The sequence below is a fragment of the Dipodomys merriami genome, unplaced genomic scaffold (genome assembly GCF_024711535.1).
Source record: "Dipodomys merriami isolate MVZ:Mamm:240054 unplaced genomic scaffold, mDipMer1.0.p SCAF_11, whole genome shotgun sequence".
NCBI classification, from domain to species: Eukaryota; Metazoa; Chordata; class Mammalia; order Rodentia; family Heteromyidae; genus Dipodomys; species Dipodomys merriami.
In genome coordinates this window covers 1,729,957-1,746,774 of record NW_027202382.1, presented here as the reverse complement: position 1 = coordinate 1,746,774, position 16,818 = coordinate 1,729,957, and the positions used below count along the sequence as shown (strand labels likewise).

General features: G+C 36.8%; 1 protein-coding gene and 1 non-coding gene across 3 annotated transcripts in view; one reads left to right on the top strand and one right to left on the bottom strand.

Annotated features, from left to right (window-relative positions):
• The window catches only part of Sh3gl2 (SH3 domain containing GRB2 like 2, endophilin A1), a 193,874-nt gene that overhangs the window by 41,019 nt on the left and 136,037 nt on the right, over window positions 1-16,818 (bottom strand). For both annotated transcript variants that reach the window (XM_070007839.1, XM_070007829.1), the window contains exon 2: window positions 7,035-7,103. In XM_070007839.1, coding sequence (XP_069863940.1) covers window positions 7,035-7,103 — 69 coding nt within the window. The remainder of the gene's footprint in view (window positions 1-7,034; window positions 7,104-16,818) is intronic.
• LOC138822403 (U6 spliceosomal RNA) lies at window positions 15,360-15,466 on the top strand. The gene has a single exon (XR_011370437.1). It is a non-coding gene; the product is annotated as a U6 spliceosomal RNA (small nuclear RNA).

The window sequence follows — 16,818 nt, the reverse complement described above, 5'->3', positions numbered from 1 at the left end:
CATTCAGTATAAAACCCCTCTTTGTCACCCAGCTATATAAATAAGGAAGCATGCCTGGTGCTGGTGGCTCATGCTTGTAATCCTAGCTACTCAGGAGGCTGAGATCTGAGGATCATGGTTCAAAGCCAGCCAGGGCAGGAAAGTCCATGAGATTCTTATCTCCAATAAACCACCAGAAAACCTGAAGTGGCACTGTGGCTCAAGTGGTACAGTGCTAGCCTTGAGCTGAAGAACTGAGGGACAGGACCCAGGCCCAGAGTTCAAGCCCCATGACTGACCAAAAAAATTTAAAAACAGAATAAATAAGGAAGCAAATACTCAAAGAAGCCATTCACTTGGTTCGGAACAATAGCCCTAGGTCTCTCCTTTGATTTGGGAGATGCCAATATTAAAGAATTATGTTTGGTTTCCAGAGTGGGAACCAACTTTTAGAAAGAAATTGGGAATACAAACTATCCCAGAGTCCCCTGGGGTTGGAACAAAGTTATCTGAGTAGGAGTCACTAACACCCTGACCTTTGCAAACTTTGTACTTAACTGATACTCAACATTTCTGGTGATCTAATTTAGGAATCATTATAGAAGAAACTTTCTCTCCCAACCCTCTTGACCAGAGTATAAAATAACTACTTAAAATCTAGCCTTGGAAAAAGATTTCATCCAATACAGTTGCTACTATATTTTTAGGATATGCACCAACTAGAAATAGCTTTTAGCAAATGTACTTACTAGGTCCCTGCTTTTGATTGCATTCTAACAGATAACCATTTGTTAGAATCAATGAGCACAAGGGGAAAAGACCAGTAGCATAGGAATCCAAAGCTTTAATTGTTCAAATGTGCAATCCTCAGTCCTAGGGAAGGGAAATGAGTTTCCTGAGGTTCGGCAGGGAGTGTTGGTTTTATGGGAAGCAAAGTGTTTCTCAATGTCATAAGTCAGAAGTTTCCAAGACAGAGTAGAACTGAATCATCTAATTGCCATCCACTTTTCAAAAGTTATCTCTTGTAGGGTAATTAATTTTGAACTTTTCTCCATCTCTCTCCTCAATAATAATGTTTAGAACTCTTTTACTAAATCATTCTGTGTTGGTCATAGACAAACCAAGAACAGTAACAGGACAATCCTTGTTAGGTGTCTTCTAGGAAAACTATCTATATACCTAAATAGGAAATATCCAATGGCAAACATTTGCTAACATGTCAAATTTCTTCTGTTGAAGTCTCAGAACTACTTTGCCTGAGGTGACCTGAAATCATGATCCTCCCAAACTCAGCCTCCTTGGGTAACTGGAACACACAGGCATGTGCTACTACACCTCGATATTTTATATTTTAAATTTCTGGAAAAAATCAGATTATGATTTTATTGCAGATAGTAACTATATGAAATTTAGTTTCAGAGTCCTTAGGTAAAGTTTCCTATGTCAGTGGTTGCTTCTGTGCCATAATAGTCCCACAAAAGGGTTACAATAAAGACTCAAAGGCCCTCTGGCCCAAAAAACTAAAAATGTTTACAAAAATGTATGTATAGATACCTGAGTTAATATGCTTGCTTCATTATAAACACACTATATGGAATCTAGAAACTATATTGATCATTTCACCAGCTGCCTTTGTTCTTTGAGACAAAATACTAGAAAACAAATGCACTGTACTGATGAGAATCAAATTATTATTTCAAATACATCTGAATATTATCTTTCTTCCCACAGAAAAAGGAAGTCAGTGTTTTCTGAACTTAGATTAACACAAATATGATCATCAAGCCATTTTTTATTGAGCAATACAAGTAATGAGAGACAGTTTCATACTGTCAGAGACGACATTACACCTCATCCTGCCCACAGGGAAGCGGAAGAGAACTTAAGAGAAAATTATACACCTTAAGTGGAGCACGGATAGTTCATGGATTCAGTAGTCAATAATAAGTAGATAAAATTAAGAACCTACTCAGTCGTCGGCTAACTCACAGTAGTTATGTAAGTTGTCATATGTAACACTAAAATTTCTCTAATTCTCAAATTTTTCTATCACCAAAATAAAAAAATACTGTTAAGAATTTGCACACACCCACTTAAGTACAGAGAAGTCTGAATTACAAGAATTAAATAATCAAGTCACAGAGACACGATGAAAACACCATCCTGGGAAAATATGTCTGGCAGGAGATGCAAACTTAGGCATGAGAAATGTCTTCAATAGCTCTCTGTGATCTCAGGAGAGTAAACAAATCTATCCCCAGACTGCACACAATATGTACTTTTAAAAAAGGCTCACTTTTTAAGCACTAATTTGCAAAGAAAGTTTAGACACCTCCCTGCTGTAGTTTTGAGTTTGCTAATCTTCTTGACATTGGTTTTGGTGGATTTAAGGTTGGTAATATACTCTAAACATGTAACTGAGAGGAAGCTTATCTTCTTCATGAAATTCCAGGCTAAGCAGATGTCTTAAAGCTTGCCTTATGTGATAATTCAGTACTTCCTGGTGCTTTACAAGAACAGGTGATCAGTGACCAGAGTGCCCGGATCACTACCCAAGAAGGAGACACTCTACACCATGGCAGGCCCCAAGCTCCTACTCTGGCCTCTCATTACTCTGCCCTATTACTCAAGGAATGGCATCATTGAAAAGGAATGTTATGGGTAGCAAATTAATTAATCTTTATAAAACTCAAGAGATTACTAGTGTGCTTCACATGACAGCTGGGAACTGTGGTGTTAGTCTCCACTATTTCAATGTGGGCAGTAACAGGATATTTGGTAAATTTTAGGATTTTTACATAAGAGCTCGAAAAGCCAAAAGTCTTTTCTTGCATTTAACAAGAATCTAAATAGAAGCCCTATGGCATCTGTTCCTGAATCTTAGCTGCTAATACTGAGCTGGATGGAAGGATTGAACCCCTCTCTACCCAGTGACAAATTCAGTGTGTGAGGACAAGTGTCATGAACACTCCCCCTCAGTCTACTCTGCTAAAGACCTTCACCTGCTCACTCTCTTGTAGAATGGCAGAGTTCTTGCTCTCCTCCAGCATCATGCTTTTCTTAAAACTTAGAGCTGCTTCTAAAGAAAAATTTCATTTTTATTACAAGGCATTTTGCCATGTTTCCACGACTAGGGGCCCTTTTGATATAAACAAAACAAGGAGAGACTTTGCACGTCATATAGACACTAGCCCCTTGATAAAGAATTACTACATTACTCATGCATATAGGAAGAAGAGCTACTCTGGATGGAGCTCAGGAACTGCCTACTCCAGGAAGTCACTACTGTACTAAGTACCCAGAGTAAGCATCACTTCCGATCCTCTCATGGGAATCCTGCTGATTTGAGTGTCATTTTTTAAATAAAAATGCAAAGTCTGGGCTGGGAAGGTGGCTCAGTGGTAGAGCCGCTTGCCTTGCATGCTTGAGGCCCTGGGTTCAATTCCACCACATGAGCAGAAAAAAAGAAGCCGGAAGTGGTGCTGTGGCTCAAGTGGTAGAGCGCTAGCCTTGAGCTGAAGAGCTGAGGGACAGCACCCAGGCCCAGAGTTCAGGCCCCATGACTGGACCTCTCCCCCCAAAAAATGCAAAGTCCGTTGAAAGCAAGAACTGAGCTTCATTCATCTCTGTATTCCCATATACAGTACAAGAAGGCCCAGTGTAGATTTTTCCAAGTGAATTAACAGATTTAAGTAATCCCACAACAAATAAAAAAAAAATTGAAGCAATTGAAAGACACATGAGAAGGAACCAGTTCCTCAAATTCCAGACCTTTCTCTTAGCCAAAAGAAAAAAACTATGCAGCTTTTCAAAGAACAAACCTATCTGCACCATAATGAAGAATTTGGTCTGTATTTAACAACAGACATTTAAAACTAAAACAGAAACAAATCGCACAAGGCAAGAAAATTATTACAGGCTATGTTCCTACAGGGACTAGAGAGCCTGAGGATTTCACCTTCCTCAGGGAACTGTAGGCAGAAAGGCTGGAGACACACTGGGGATTAGACTGCAGCTCAGCTGGAGCTGCAATTGGAGAACCACCTCTAGGAATAGCCACCTCTCTCCCAGTAGTGCTACTTGCTGCAGAGCTCTAATTTATTTTGCTTTTTTCTCTACTTGTACTTCTAAGAATGCAGCTGCACAAAGGCTTCTCTACTCTAAATGTTTGATCATCAGAAACCCAACCATGGCAAGTTCATTCTTCTGTAGATTCAAGAACACTGAGCTAAAATATTTTTTCGGTGAGTAACAGACAAAGAAACAGGAAAGAAAAGATTTGAGATTCTTAATCCCAAGCATATGCTTTTCTCTTACCACAGACATCTTATAAATGTGTGAAAATGAGGTATGGGTAAAGAATACAAAGTCTACATGGGTAAGATAAGCCAAAATATGTGTGTAAGAACTAGAATAAAACAATTTCTATTCTGTGCAGAAATCTAAATCTCCAAGTTTATATAGGGGAAAATTCTATAAACAGAGTCACAGGCTCTTCAAATAATTAGAAGCTTACTTGATTATAAAAGTATCTAGATTTTGAAATAAAAGCTTCAGGAGAAACAAATCTACTTTATCTTCAGACTCAGAGGGATATCTGTGGATATTTGCCTAAAGTGAAAAAAAATACTTGGCAAGATCCTCTTTTATTTTAATTAGTTTGTAAAACTAGCATAATTTTCACAGCAAAGTAAGTCTCCAAAGGTCTAATTAGTTGCTTAGTGATAAAACTCTGCTCTGTTCTCTAACTTCTCAGCCTTTCCAGTTTTATTTAAGAAATGGAAAGTTGGTTTGTTTTCAGAGAGTGGGCTTCCTAGTATATTAATTATTGTCCTGGCAGATGTTAAAAGAAAAACTAACTCTGACAGCAAGTACTTTAGGAATCTGCAGATTCCTAACACTAGTCTAATCCATCAATAAAGGTATGCCTCTGACCATGTGGCATCCTATAAATACTCTCAGGAGAGGTAGGGGAAGAGGAACACGACATAAGAGAAATGACTACATCCAGACAGAGGTAGATGCCAATGAGGGACCCGCAGGCCTATTCATAATGATGGATAAGGAGCTCCAATATTACAGGGAATGAAAGAGTCAAAATCAAGTCATTTGGGGAAATGTGTGTCAGTATCTAGAGACTCAAACACTATTGCTCTATCCACAAAAATCAATGGAAATGATCTGTGGTTGAAAATCAGGTGGTTTTTATCACCATCTCAAGATGAGAAATAAGGACCAAGGCTGACTTCAGTCTAGCTGGGGAAAGCAGCTGAAATAGGTTTAATATGCTTCCAGGTAGTAGGTTTAAGATGCTGGTAGGTGCTCGTATAAATCTCCTCATTAATAATAATCATCAATAATGCCAATCCCCAGAACTTAGCTAGGTCAACAATACATAAACTCATTTCCCAAGACCCTATCTGTTAGCAATTTATCTTTTTTTCCCAGGAACTTGTGTTCTCTCTCTTGATTGACTGCAGTTTTACTTACCAGAAACACACTAGGCTGTGGCTCTTGGATTCCAGAGGTTCACTGACAACCTTGTAGTTGACCATTCTGTGCCAGGCACTTCCAAATCCAGTACCATGACATGTTAGCCTGTCCACACTTATCATTGTATGTCCTAAGGCCATCTTCTCTCATTAGACCACAAAGTTCACACACTCAGCAACCTCATCTATCTCCTACATTCCTGCCTCATAAGAAGCACAAAGCAAGTGTTCACTGAGTTTATCAGTGATCCATTCATCAAAAGAAAAATCTAAAAAAGACACAAAGGAAACATCTGAATATTTCTTTCCTTGAATCTTCACAAATGTAACAAAGAAAGCAAAACCAGGGCATCAGCCCAGTAGAAATAATGTGCACTAAGGAAAACAAATATCAGGCCCCTAAAAATCTGATGTAATCAGAATATAAGAAAAATCCTTTTTGTGGCAGGGGGAAATTGGTTTGGCTACTTGATGTTAAATTTATGGCACAGTAACAGGAAAAGGTTGTGTCTGTGTTTTTAAGTTTTTCTTTATTGTGTTTTTTTGCTGCTATGTAAGAAACTTATATTTTCTGAAATTTATATTTTAAACTTTTCATGCACTTTACTGTTTCTAATTTCAAAATGTGATATTTTTAATAAGCAAGAAATTTTCCATTATGTGAATGAAATTTTAAAAGAAAAATCCTTTGCTACAATCACATACAAGATGTAATTTTTTAACAGTGCTTAACTGTAATTGCTAAGTATCACAGGCTTCTGGCATTCTCTTCCCTTCAAGTACAGGATTTGTGCTTCTAGATCCATTACCCACCTGCTATTTAGCATCTAAAATATTTATTTATACAATTCAGTATACACTTAATCATAGCCTAAATTTCATGTTTCGTGAACTACCTCAAAGTGAAAGAGAAAATATGGCTTATGTCTCAAGAGAAATGAAATGAGGTACTTGTTTACCATCTCCACACTGGCTTGTTCAGAACCTACAATTTTTTAGGCAGAAAGCTAAATGGTTTGAATTATTTTGACTCCTTAATAAAAATTTCCCAAGAAGGTATTACTATGCTCATTTCAGTTTTTATAAGAAAAGAAATAGAAACTCTGAGCAATAGCTGGACTTTGAGTACAGGTCAGCCAGTCTTCAAAATTACACAGGCTCTCCACTAACCCCTCTGCATCTGGCTCATCCCACCTTGTCAAGAAAGTTCTCTACTGACAGAAAGGGACTCAGATTCTCCCAATAACATCTAGCACATCATTCTTCCCTTTCTTCTCTTATCTCCCCCAGCCACCATCCTCATTCAACCACATCTCCACAATATCTATATTTGGGAAAGTGAGTATGAGATTCATCAGAAAAAGGGCACTGTGACATTCTGTATTCATTTGGGGAGGTGTTGTTTTTGAGAAGATACAAAGGGAATTATGGTATATATTAGAAGGAGAGCATCAGCTGAAAACAATCAAAAGTGTATTCGGGTACCAGTAAAGACAGTTTCCCTTTCCCCATCTTGTGGTAGACAAGTTTACATCCAAGGAAAAGCTAAGAGGGAGGACTTACCCGCTCCATCTCCTTGAAGTCATCATCTAGCTTGGTTCCTTCAGCTCCTCCGACCTTCTCACTCACTTTCTGTAGGAAATAACCAAAAGCAAGATATCATTAGATATCTTTATAGTATTTTTTCCCACAGAAATGTGTTGAACTTTTGGGGCACTTTTGGAAACATCACCTGATTTAATCTCCCACCCTCTTCTCATTTGTGAACTTTTGTGGACCATCTAGTTTTCATAGTAAGAAACCAAGACTCGGAGGGTTTAAATGTGCACTATGCACCTGGTTTATTGAAGTAAGAACTCGAACTTGTATCTTCGGCTTTAAACCTCCCATGCTCTTTCTATTATATAAATCATTACACAACTACCTAATCACTAACATTTTCCTCTTGAACATTCTAAGAAACAACAGCATCATGTAATAATAATTTTCCTCTGATAATGGCTCTGAAATGTTCCTAGGTAGAAAATTGCTACTTGTTCAACCTATTCTTCAATGGACTATTGAACAGATAATCACAAGCATCTATCAAACTATTAAAAGAGAATCATCCCTGCTGATTCTAGATAAAAAAGACTTGCACACTAGTCTTAACAAGGTCCCTTCTGCTTGTCTTCATCCTTATATAAGACCAACTAAATGAAATAATGCTGAGCTTTCTTTCATGGCCATACATTCTGTAGTTACCAATTCACATATGGGAATTACAATTTCCACATGAAAAATTATTGTTTATACAAAATTAAATACCTTAAATACCCTATTCTTTTATAAAAGTTATCTAAAATAACAATAAAATGTATTAAATAATCATAATAAAATACTCTGGCATAATCAAAGGCAGGAATATGAAATGCTAATGATACTAGATTTTTATTCCTCCTAAAATACTCTAATCATAAAGGTGGTTAGATGTTCTCCCTTAAGTATCATTGTACTGTAAATCTGCCTTATTCATGGACTCATTTCATACACTTTTGATAAAGACTGTAGTAACAAGAATTCAACAATATTTTAGAGATAATAGTTTTAAATTCCCATGCACATAGGTGGTTAGATGTTCTCCCTTAAGTATCATTGTACTGTAAATCTGCCTTATTCATGGACTCATTTCATACACTTTTGATAAAGACTGTAGTAACAAGAATTCAACAATATTTTAGAGATAATAGTTTTAAATTCCCATGCACATATTATGCATGTCATTTGATGCTGACAAGCTCTCAGTCAGTTCCACATTTTGTCCATTGCACTTAAATTATATGATCTGCTGGATGTTTCTCTTTCCTTATTGTAAAAATATATCTCTCTAAAAGCAAATGGTGCCCAAAAAGCAAGGTGAATGTTAATGTAAGTGGTAAAGCAAACATTTTGGATTTGTTGGAAGGTGGTGTGTCTTTAGCAGAAGCTTGGAAGCATTATTAGGAAAAACTGTTAAGCATTCACAGTACAGTCCTGAAATCCATGTATCCTAAACATTTTTGGTTTTCCTCAATGGTTGTCTCTTTGGAAGTGTGCACCCATGGATACCAAAGGTCTATTATGTTACATCAAGTCTCCACAGATAGACAGACAGATGATGAAGCACATGACTCTTAATTTCCTTCAAAAGCTGCTGGATTTGGAGGTTCTGCAGAGGATCTCCCCATCAGCAACCTGCACTAATGTCTGCAGCACTGGCTTTTCGAAGTGAGCTTAAGACTAGTCTGGGGAGAAACATTTGCAAGACCCCTTCTCAGGAGCACAAACCTTTCATCCTAAGCTACAGGAGAGGTTGAAATGGAAGGATTATGGTTCCAGTCGAGCTAACAGAAAAATCTTTGAGAATCAATTTTCACAGAGGCAAGCTGGAACCAGCAAGCTGGCATCTGATTCTAACAATGAAACCTAAAATAGGCAATTCTTACCCAGGTGGGAAGTGGAAATCTATCTTTAATCAGCAGAACACACAGCCGAAAACATAGCTCAAGTGGTAGAATACCAATGTAGCAAGTATGAGGACCTGAGTTCAAAATGCTAGTTACCTCCCCTGCCTACACACACACACACACACACACACACACACACACACACACACACACACACACACACGAACTTGTACATTAACTCACAAAATATGCGCCAAATTCTAGTTCCCACCTCTCATCAATACATTCTGGTTTCTTCCATCAGTTTATTCAATTTTCATTTCATATTTTGAAAAAACTGCACTCTAATGTTAAGAAAAGGTCAATGATTCAAACTGAAAGGTTAATAAAAACAATATGAATAAATTTGCATCACTGACACATACTTTCCCTGTAATTCATCATTTCATATGAATTCCCTGAGAACTAAGAAATCTTGGGGCTGCATAAGTTAAACCACCAGTCCATGAGAAACTATTACATAGGAAGAGGTGGAACCAGGACCTAAACGCAATTTTCCTATGCCCATCCCCAGCCTTTCCCGTCACACCAGTCACAGCTTTAGAGAGCTGTCCATGGTGCTGCCTGTCTCTGCCTGATGTTCCAATAGATTTAGATGCAATTATCTGGAGACGGGGCTTTATTGCATTAACTCTTGGTCCTTGATATCAACCTTCTCACATCACCTATGCCCTTCGTGATGCAGATTATCCACTATTAAGCAATCATCACATGTTCAGACTTAGTCTGGAAACAATGTTACCTAGTTGAAAGCCTGTACTGATTGTGATCTGGCCCAGCAGTTAGGTTCTTTGCACATTAAAGGATATTTACCAAACTGGAAACAGGAAAGAGAAATGAGAAATGCTCTTAAGTTAAATTCTAGTAGAATTCCAAGGTTATTTATAAAACACTCTTCCTATCACCAAACTTTATTCTATCCTACTAATTTTACTCTCACTTTTTTCAGTGGCAGTTTTATTTTATATTTCAGCCTTTTGATTGTCTTACTCCTGAAATATATGGTTCATTTTTAAACTGGACCTCAAAGATCTACTCTAGTTGAACTCCTACAAAATAAATAAATACTTGCCACATAACTTCAAATGAATCATCATCTCCATTCCACATGATTGTCTCTATCACCATGAAATATTCATTATATTCTAAAACTGGTTTTGGTCAAAAAGGGATCATTATGGGTCACTGTTTATTAACTCTGAATTAATGTTTAATTTTATTTACAAATGGATGCAAAATAACTGAGAAATGACTCCATTTATATCATCAGATATATTTGATAATCTAGGGATAATTGAGTTTTTGAATTTTTAGAGAATAAAACAATGTCCTCCAAATCAACAGAATCCATATCAAATTTTCAACACAATACTGCTCAGCTAAGAGTAAGTTTGACTTCCATCCTTTGTGCATCAATACTTAAGCACCACAGTTACTGGCTCACTATACCAAATGAGATATACTGGCCATTTCTAATTTAGAACTAACTCTTGGGAATTCACAATGGGGCCAACTCATTAGTTATTTTAACTGTTTAGTTTATAAATAGTAAATGCACCACCAAATGCATGAAAATAGGTATACCAAAAAGAAAAACAAAGAGAAAGAGAGGGAGAGTGAAAGACTGAAAGAGTGAAAGGGTGAGAAGGGGGCGCAAGTAGCAAGGAAAAGAGGAAGGAAAAGAGAGTAGGGGGAGAAAAACAGTGCGAAAGAGATCAAGTGAGGTGAGTTTTTGTTCTCTACAAAGTTTGCTATTTAAAGCCCCTCTGAGAAACAGTTGACTGAACCCAGTGCCTTGGTATATATATATATATACACACATATATGTATATAAATATACATGTGTTTCATATATATGTTTTATATATGTGTATATATTTCATATATATAGTGAGAGAGGGTAAGAAAATTAGGTAAGAAAAATTTTTTATCAACCAACTACTTAGGCCAGTATCAGAATCTAAGCTAATTATATTCTGGGGGCTGAAGGTAATATTAGTCAAAAATGATATCTACATTATTTTCTAAGGCTACTTTTCCAAGTAGCAAAGAATCTAAATATGTCAGGCACTGAATTAAACACTGGACTGAAAAACAAATGACTCATTCATTAGCAGTATGATACACAACTTGTCCTCTGTTAATTTTCTTTGAATACACATGACTAAAACTTCTTTTGTGAATCAAGGTCAGAAGTATAATCTCCCTGAGCCCATTTGACCAATAATGAAGACTCTTACTTTCCTTATCTACTACCATTTATTTTATGATATTACTTTTCAATGAGATGGTTCTGAAAACTGAATTCCACATTATCAAATATTTTCTGGTGGTGCTTAATTTTTTTTATTTAATGCTGGCCATCTGAGAAAATGGACTGCCTATTTAAATGAACTTCAGGAAAAGCTATTTGAATCCCACAGGACAGTAAAAGTTAGCCAAATGTCCATTTTTATCATCTATATATTTAATACAACTTCCAAAATGGATTCTTCTCTATCATCTAACAAATTAGTTTAATGGTCCTCAATGGGATCATTTTCATACAACTCCCAATCTTGTCTTCCATTATATTGTCCACACATTTTTATTTCAATTAAACCAAAACCCTTGCCTTTCTCTATCTTTGTCTTCATTATGTTGCTCCCAAGTATGCAGTAAGGGTTAGCCAGAGAGGCCTGCAATGTACTTTCGTGAATACTGCTATCAATACTCCAAGGGGTGGCAAAGTAAGGCAAACAAAATTGACCACGTCACTCTGGAATAGGTGCAACATCCTCAAGATAGTAATAATGAGGATACAATGAGCCAAATTTTAGATTAAAAGTTTTAATTCAGGGCCTGCAGTAGTGGTTTGTTATGCTGCTCGTTTTTCTCTATACAGTAAATGAGAAAAAATGTCAAAGAGAACCAGCTGGATGACACAGTTTAAAAAAAAATGACCACTGTTCCTAGCCTAAGGGATGCTGCACTGCTTTCCAACAATGATTCATCAGCCCCCAAGTTATCTGTCACCTGCAGGCAGAAGACACTCTGTTCTCTAACAGTGACTCTGATTCTTTTCAGCATCACATTTCATTTACCAAATATGTAACAGCAAACTGCACCATCTCTCATTAAACATCTCCTTGAAGATGTTATTTTTTTTTATTGTGAAAATACTGTACAGAGGGGTTACAATTACCTGGGCAAGATAATGAGTACATTTCTTATAAAGCATTGTAGCCTCCTCCTTTGTTTCCCCTTCCCATCCCTTCCCATCCTCCCCCTCCCCGCTCCCATCCAATCCTCCCCTCCCCCCCAAAGTTGTAAAGTTCGTTTTCGACATAACGACTTGTACATCTCATTGTTGCAATGGGTCCACCTGTATCCCTATTTAAACGATTTGTTTTTCCCTTCCCCTCCACAAATTATACTGACATCAAATACAGTGAAAGCAGGGGTAATACTGTGGGGGAGGGACATGCATATCAACAAAGAAATAATCTTTATTTATTTTCTTTTTGTATTGTGAAAATACTGTACAGGGGGGTTACAATTACATGGGCAAGATAATGAGTACATTTCTTATCAAGCATTGTAGCCTCCGCCTTTGTTTCCCCTTCCCATCCCTTCCCATCCTCCCCTCTCCCCTCCCCACCCAATCCTCCGCAACCCCCCCCCCCACCAAAGTTGTAAAGTTTGTTTTCGACATAATGACTTGTACATCTCATTGTTGCAAGGGGTCCACCTGTATCCCTATTTAGACAATTTGTTTTTCCCCTTCCGCTCCACAAATTATACCTATACTGACATCAAATACAGTGAAAGCAGGGGTTATACTGTGGGGGAGGGACATACAAAGCAACAAAGAAATCATCTTATAAATGTGTTAGAAACAATCGCATGAAAGAAAAAAAAACATTTGAATACATATTTTAGGGTTCATTTTCCTAACATCACCTTATCTGACCTTTTCTGCTTGACTTAGACATATACTAGATATTGCAAATAAGGGAAACCATGGGACCTATGTTTCTTTGGGCCTGGCTTACTTCACTTAATATAAGTTTTTCCTAGCAAATGGGCCAATGTCATTCTTTCTGATGGAGGCATAGAATTTGTTATTAACACTGAAGGTTTGACTTAAGACCAAGTTTGCTCCTACACTCAACCACTTACCAATTCAAATCCTCTAGCTTCCTTTGCTTTGCTTAGTTTTGTATCTACTGCTCTCAATACAAGGCGGGTCTACCATCTCTACACAGCAAATTCACTGTGTGAACTTTGCCCTGCTTTATAATACAATACATTTTCCTTTTCAACTCTTCAAATACTATAAATTGTTCTAAATGTCCATCCAGATTTTATTTTTTCCATCTGTAACTTGGGGGCTGGTGAGTCATTGTTGGAAAGCACTATGAGCAGTGTTCCTTTGGGCTTGGTAACAGTGGTCATTTACTGAAACTGTGTCTTGCTGCTGGTTCCTTTAGGCATTTTTCTTATTTGCTTACATAGAGAAAATTAGTCTCCATCAATGGCGTCTCCGCTTAGCTGGAAATGATCAGACTTCCTTGTGCACTCTTCTTTATTGGTAGTCCTGAGATTTGAACTTAGGGCTTCACACTTGATGGACAGTCATTCTACCACTTGATCTAGAACCCTACCCTTTTGGGCTTTAGTTATTTTTCAAGCAGAGTCTTGCGTTTTTGTTCCTGAGCCACTGTGGACTACCAGTCTCCTACTTTACACCACCCATTTTCACTAAAATGAAAGTTTTGCTTTTTGTCTGGGCTGGCTTTTAACTTCAATCCTCCTCGTCTCCAGAAGGATTACACACATGAGCCACCATGCCCAGCCTCTTTTGCACTCTAAGTACTACTAAATGTTGGAAAACACAGAATAAAAACCACTGAATGAGTAAAATTATCAAGGACTTTTGCTCAACAGAACTGTATGATAAAAAGGCAAAAATCATATTGCATGTTCCCGATTATTGTTTGAAAATGTCTGCCATCTTAGTAGCTAACATAGGAATTGCAGAGAAGGGAGAAAATTTTTTATGTCAATGGATTATTTTAAGAGTAAAATAATGGCACATAAATTAAAGGACAATGCTTAACTGTGAGTTAGCAATGACTCTATATCTCTTTTGTGAAGGTTGATCTCTACTCTAAATACAGTATCATGTATTTTGTTTTTTGTTGTGTTTTGTTTTCTTTTGTGCCAGTACTAGGGTCTAGGCACTGCCTCTGAGCTTTTTTGCAAAAGGCTAGCATTCTATCACTTGAGCTACACTGTTACTTCTGGTTTTTGAGTGGTTAATTGGAGATAAGAGTCTCACGGACTCTGCCTGGTCTGGCTTCAAACTGTGATCCTCCGTGCAAGAGAACTTCAGAAATTGTCAGCAATCATGACTAAAAATAGTATTGTGTGTTTCTTGCAGAGGTAAGGTTTAAACCCAGGTAAAATGATCTATCAGTCATAACTTCTACCAAAATATTATGAAATCTTATTAAGCAACTTACATGAAAGATGAAATTTTGACTTATTTTCACATTTACAAAGTAAGAAAATCTCAATATAATTTAACTAGATTATTAAAGAGCAATCTTACTTAAGGTACAACAATCATCTCAGAGAGAAGTAATTATCCCCAGAGGAAGCTGTCCCATAACCCAGTATGGTACTTAGAGGAATTATCACCTCTGAGCACAGAAAAAAAAAGCCTGCTGTGACTTGCCTTGGAAATGCTTTTATTGTTACTTACACCGGAACCAAAAAATTTTAAGACTATATTTGATTCCAGGACACATATTCACATGAAAAGAGGAAAGTCAAAATTCTAGCAGTACTCTCTTGGTACTGGTCTAAAAACATGCAGATCATGGTTTTCCAGATGGTATTCACATGTGTGAAAGGAAGTGGACTCACTTGCTGGGATGGGAATTTCACATTAGTTTGTCTCTGCTGTCATTAAAAATTGGATTGCTTAAATGCCATGATGTTTTCCAAACAGATTTCAAAGGATACGTATTTATTTTTTCCATCCAGAATTTAAGCTCTTTTAGAAAATGAGTACAGGCATTTTTATCTATCTGAACAGAACTAATTTGGTTATTTCTTGGTATCAATTAAAATTTGTATTTTGAAAAAATTTAGACAAGTTCTTATTAGATAAAATTCAGTGTTTTTGTTTTCTTTTCCTCAAGGAATTCACCAAGAGAAGACTAGTTGCCATTGAATATCTAAAGCTAAAAACTTTAAAATGTTCACTTGGATGAGCTAAATCCTTGGCCTTGTTCCAATTCCCAGCCTACCTTCCTCCTTGTCAAATAGAAAATAAAGGACAAGCAAACAATTCTAATTATATAGTGCTTCCATTGTCCCTGACTTGGTTTGTTGGGTTTAAAAGGAATAACCTGTGCTCTTTCCTACAGCACATGTAATAGAATTGATGTGATACTGAGAAGATTAGCATGGCCCCTGCGTGAGGATGACATGGAAATTTGTTAAGCATCCATAGTTTAAAAGAAAAAAGACATATTAGTCCAAGTGAAAAAATAAACGATAAACCTTCAAATCCCCATTTCCTGCAAGTGAAAACTTTCCACAGACCATGAAATAAATTACAGATACTTTTCAAAGGAAGGTAGTAAAATTTATTTTTCAGGTTTCATGCAAGTGTTTGGATCTCAGTTTGATACTCTATTGTTATCACCTATAGTCTCATTTTCAAGGTATATTGTTTTTGTCTTGTAGATAAAGCTGTCAAGTATGTATGATATTCAGATTAAAAGAGCTCTAACTCCCTCAAATAATCTTCATGAAATAAAGGGTAATTTAAGAGGGCAGCTTGGCTGGGAAGGGTGGCATTTCCATAACATTTCCCCTTCTGGCCTTAACAAGAATTTTATTCTTTTTCAGTCTACTGTAATAAGCCAGTGAAGTTAAAATGTCCCATCGTGTCTGCTAAAAATAGACTGACTTGAGGCAGGAATGACATCACCTTGTAGGTTTTTATCTTAGTTCTCTTGAAATGTCAGTCATAAATTTTTTGGAATTAAAAAAAATCAAAGCTTATGAAGAAAAAAAAATAGGCTGAATTTTTAATCTGAGATTTTAGATTGGGTTAATAAATGGTCTAGAATCTAATGCTCATGACCTGATGGACATGAAAAGGTATGGGCCAAGATGGCTTTTAAATACGAAAAACTCGCTGTGAACCCCTTTCATTACTAACCGTTTTTAAAAAAATACCCTGTAAGATTTACTCAAACCTGTTTATCATCTGTACAAAAAAGGTCAGGCTATAGGGTCTGGAGAGTTCTAGAACATCTAACAACTAAAAAATTGATTCCTATTTCTGTGATAGTTTTACATTTCACATCATTGGGCAACAAGACCCAGTTAATCAATCCAACAATATCAAGGCATTGATGTGAAGATATTTTACATATATTGTTGATAACACAAATCTGCAGAACTTAAAGATCATCCGTGATAATGTGGGCAGGTTTCATCTGACTCATCTAATCAGATGAAAAGCTTATAGACAAATCAGGTTTTCAGCAGGAGCAGATTCTGAAGGGCCCTACCTGATACAAGTTCTGCCTGATGCAGAACTATTTATAGCAGAAAGGGTAGGCCTTAATTAGGAAAATGATGAAAAAAGACTATGCAAAGAATTTGAAGAGAAAATGTTACATGCTATTTTTTCTTCTAGACTAAAGTTATTTTGGTGCAAATACCATTCTGTCAAAAAGGAGATAACTAATCATCTTTAGGTTAAACCACTAAAGGGAACAAAAACAATGGTGCTCAGATTAATGTCTAATATGTATCTGGACTCCTGCTAGAACTAAAAACCAGGTTCCACATTT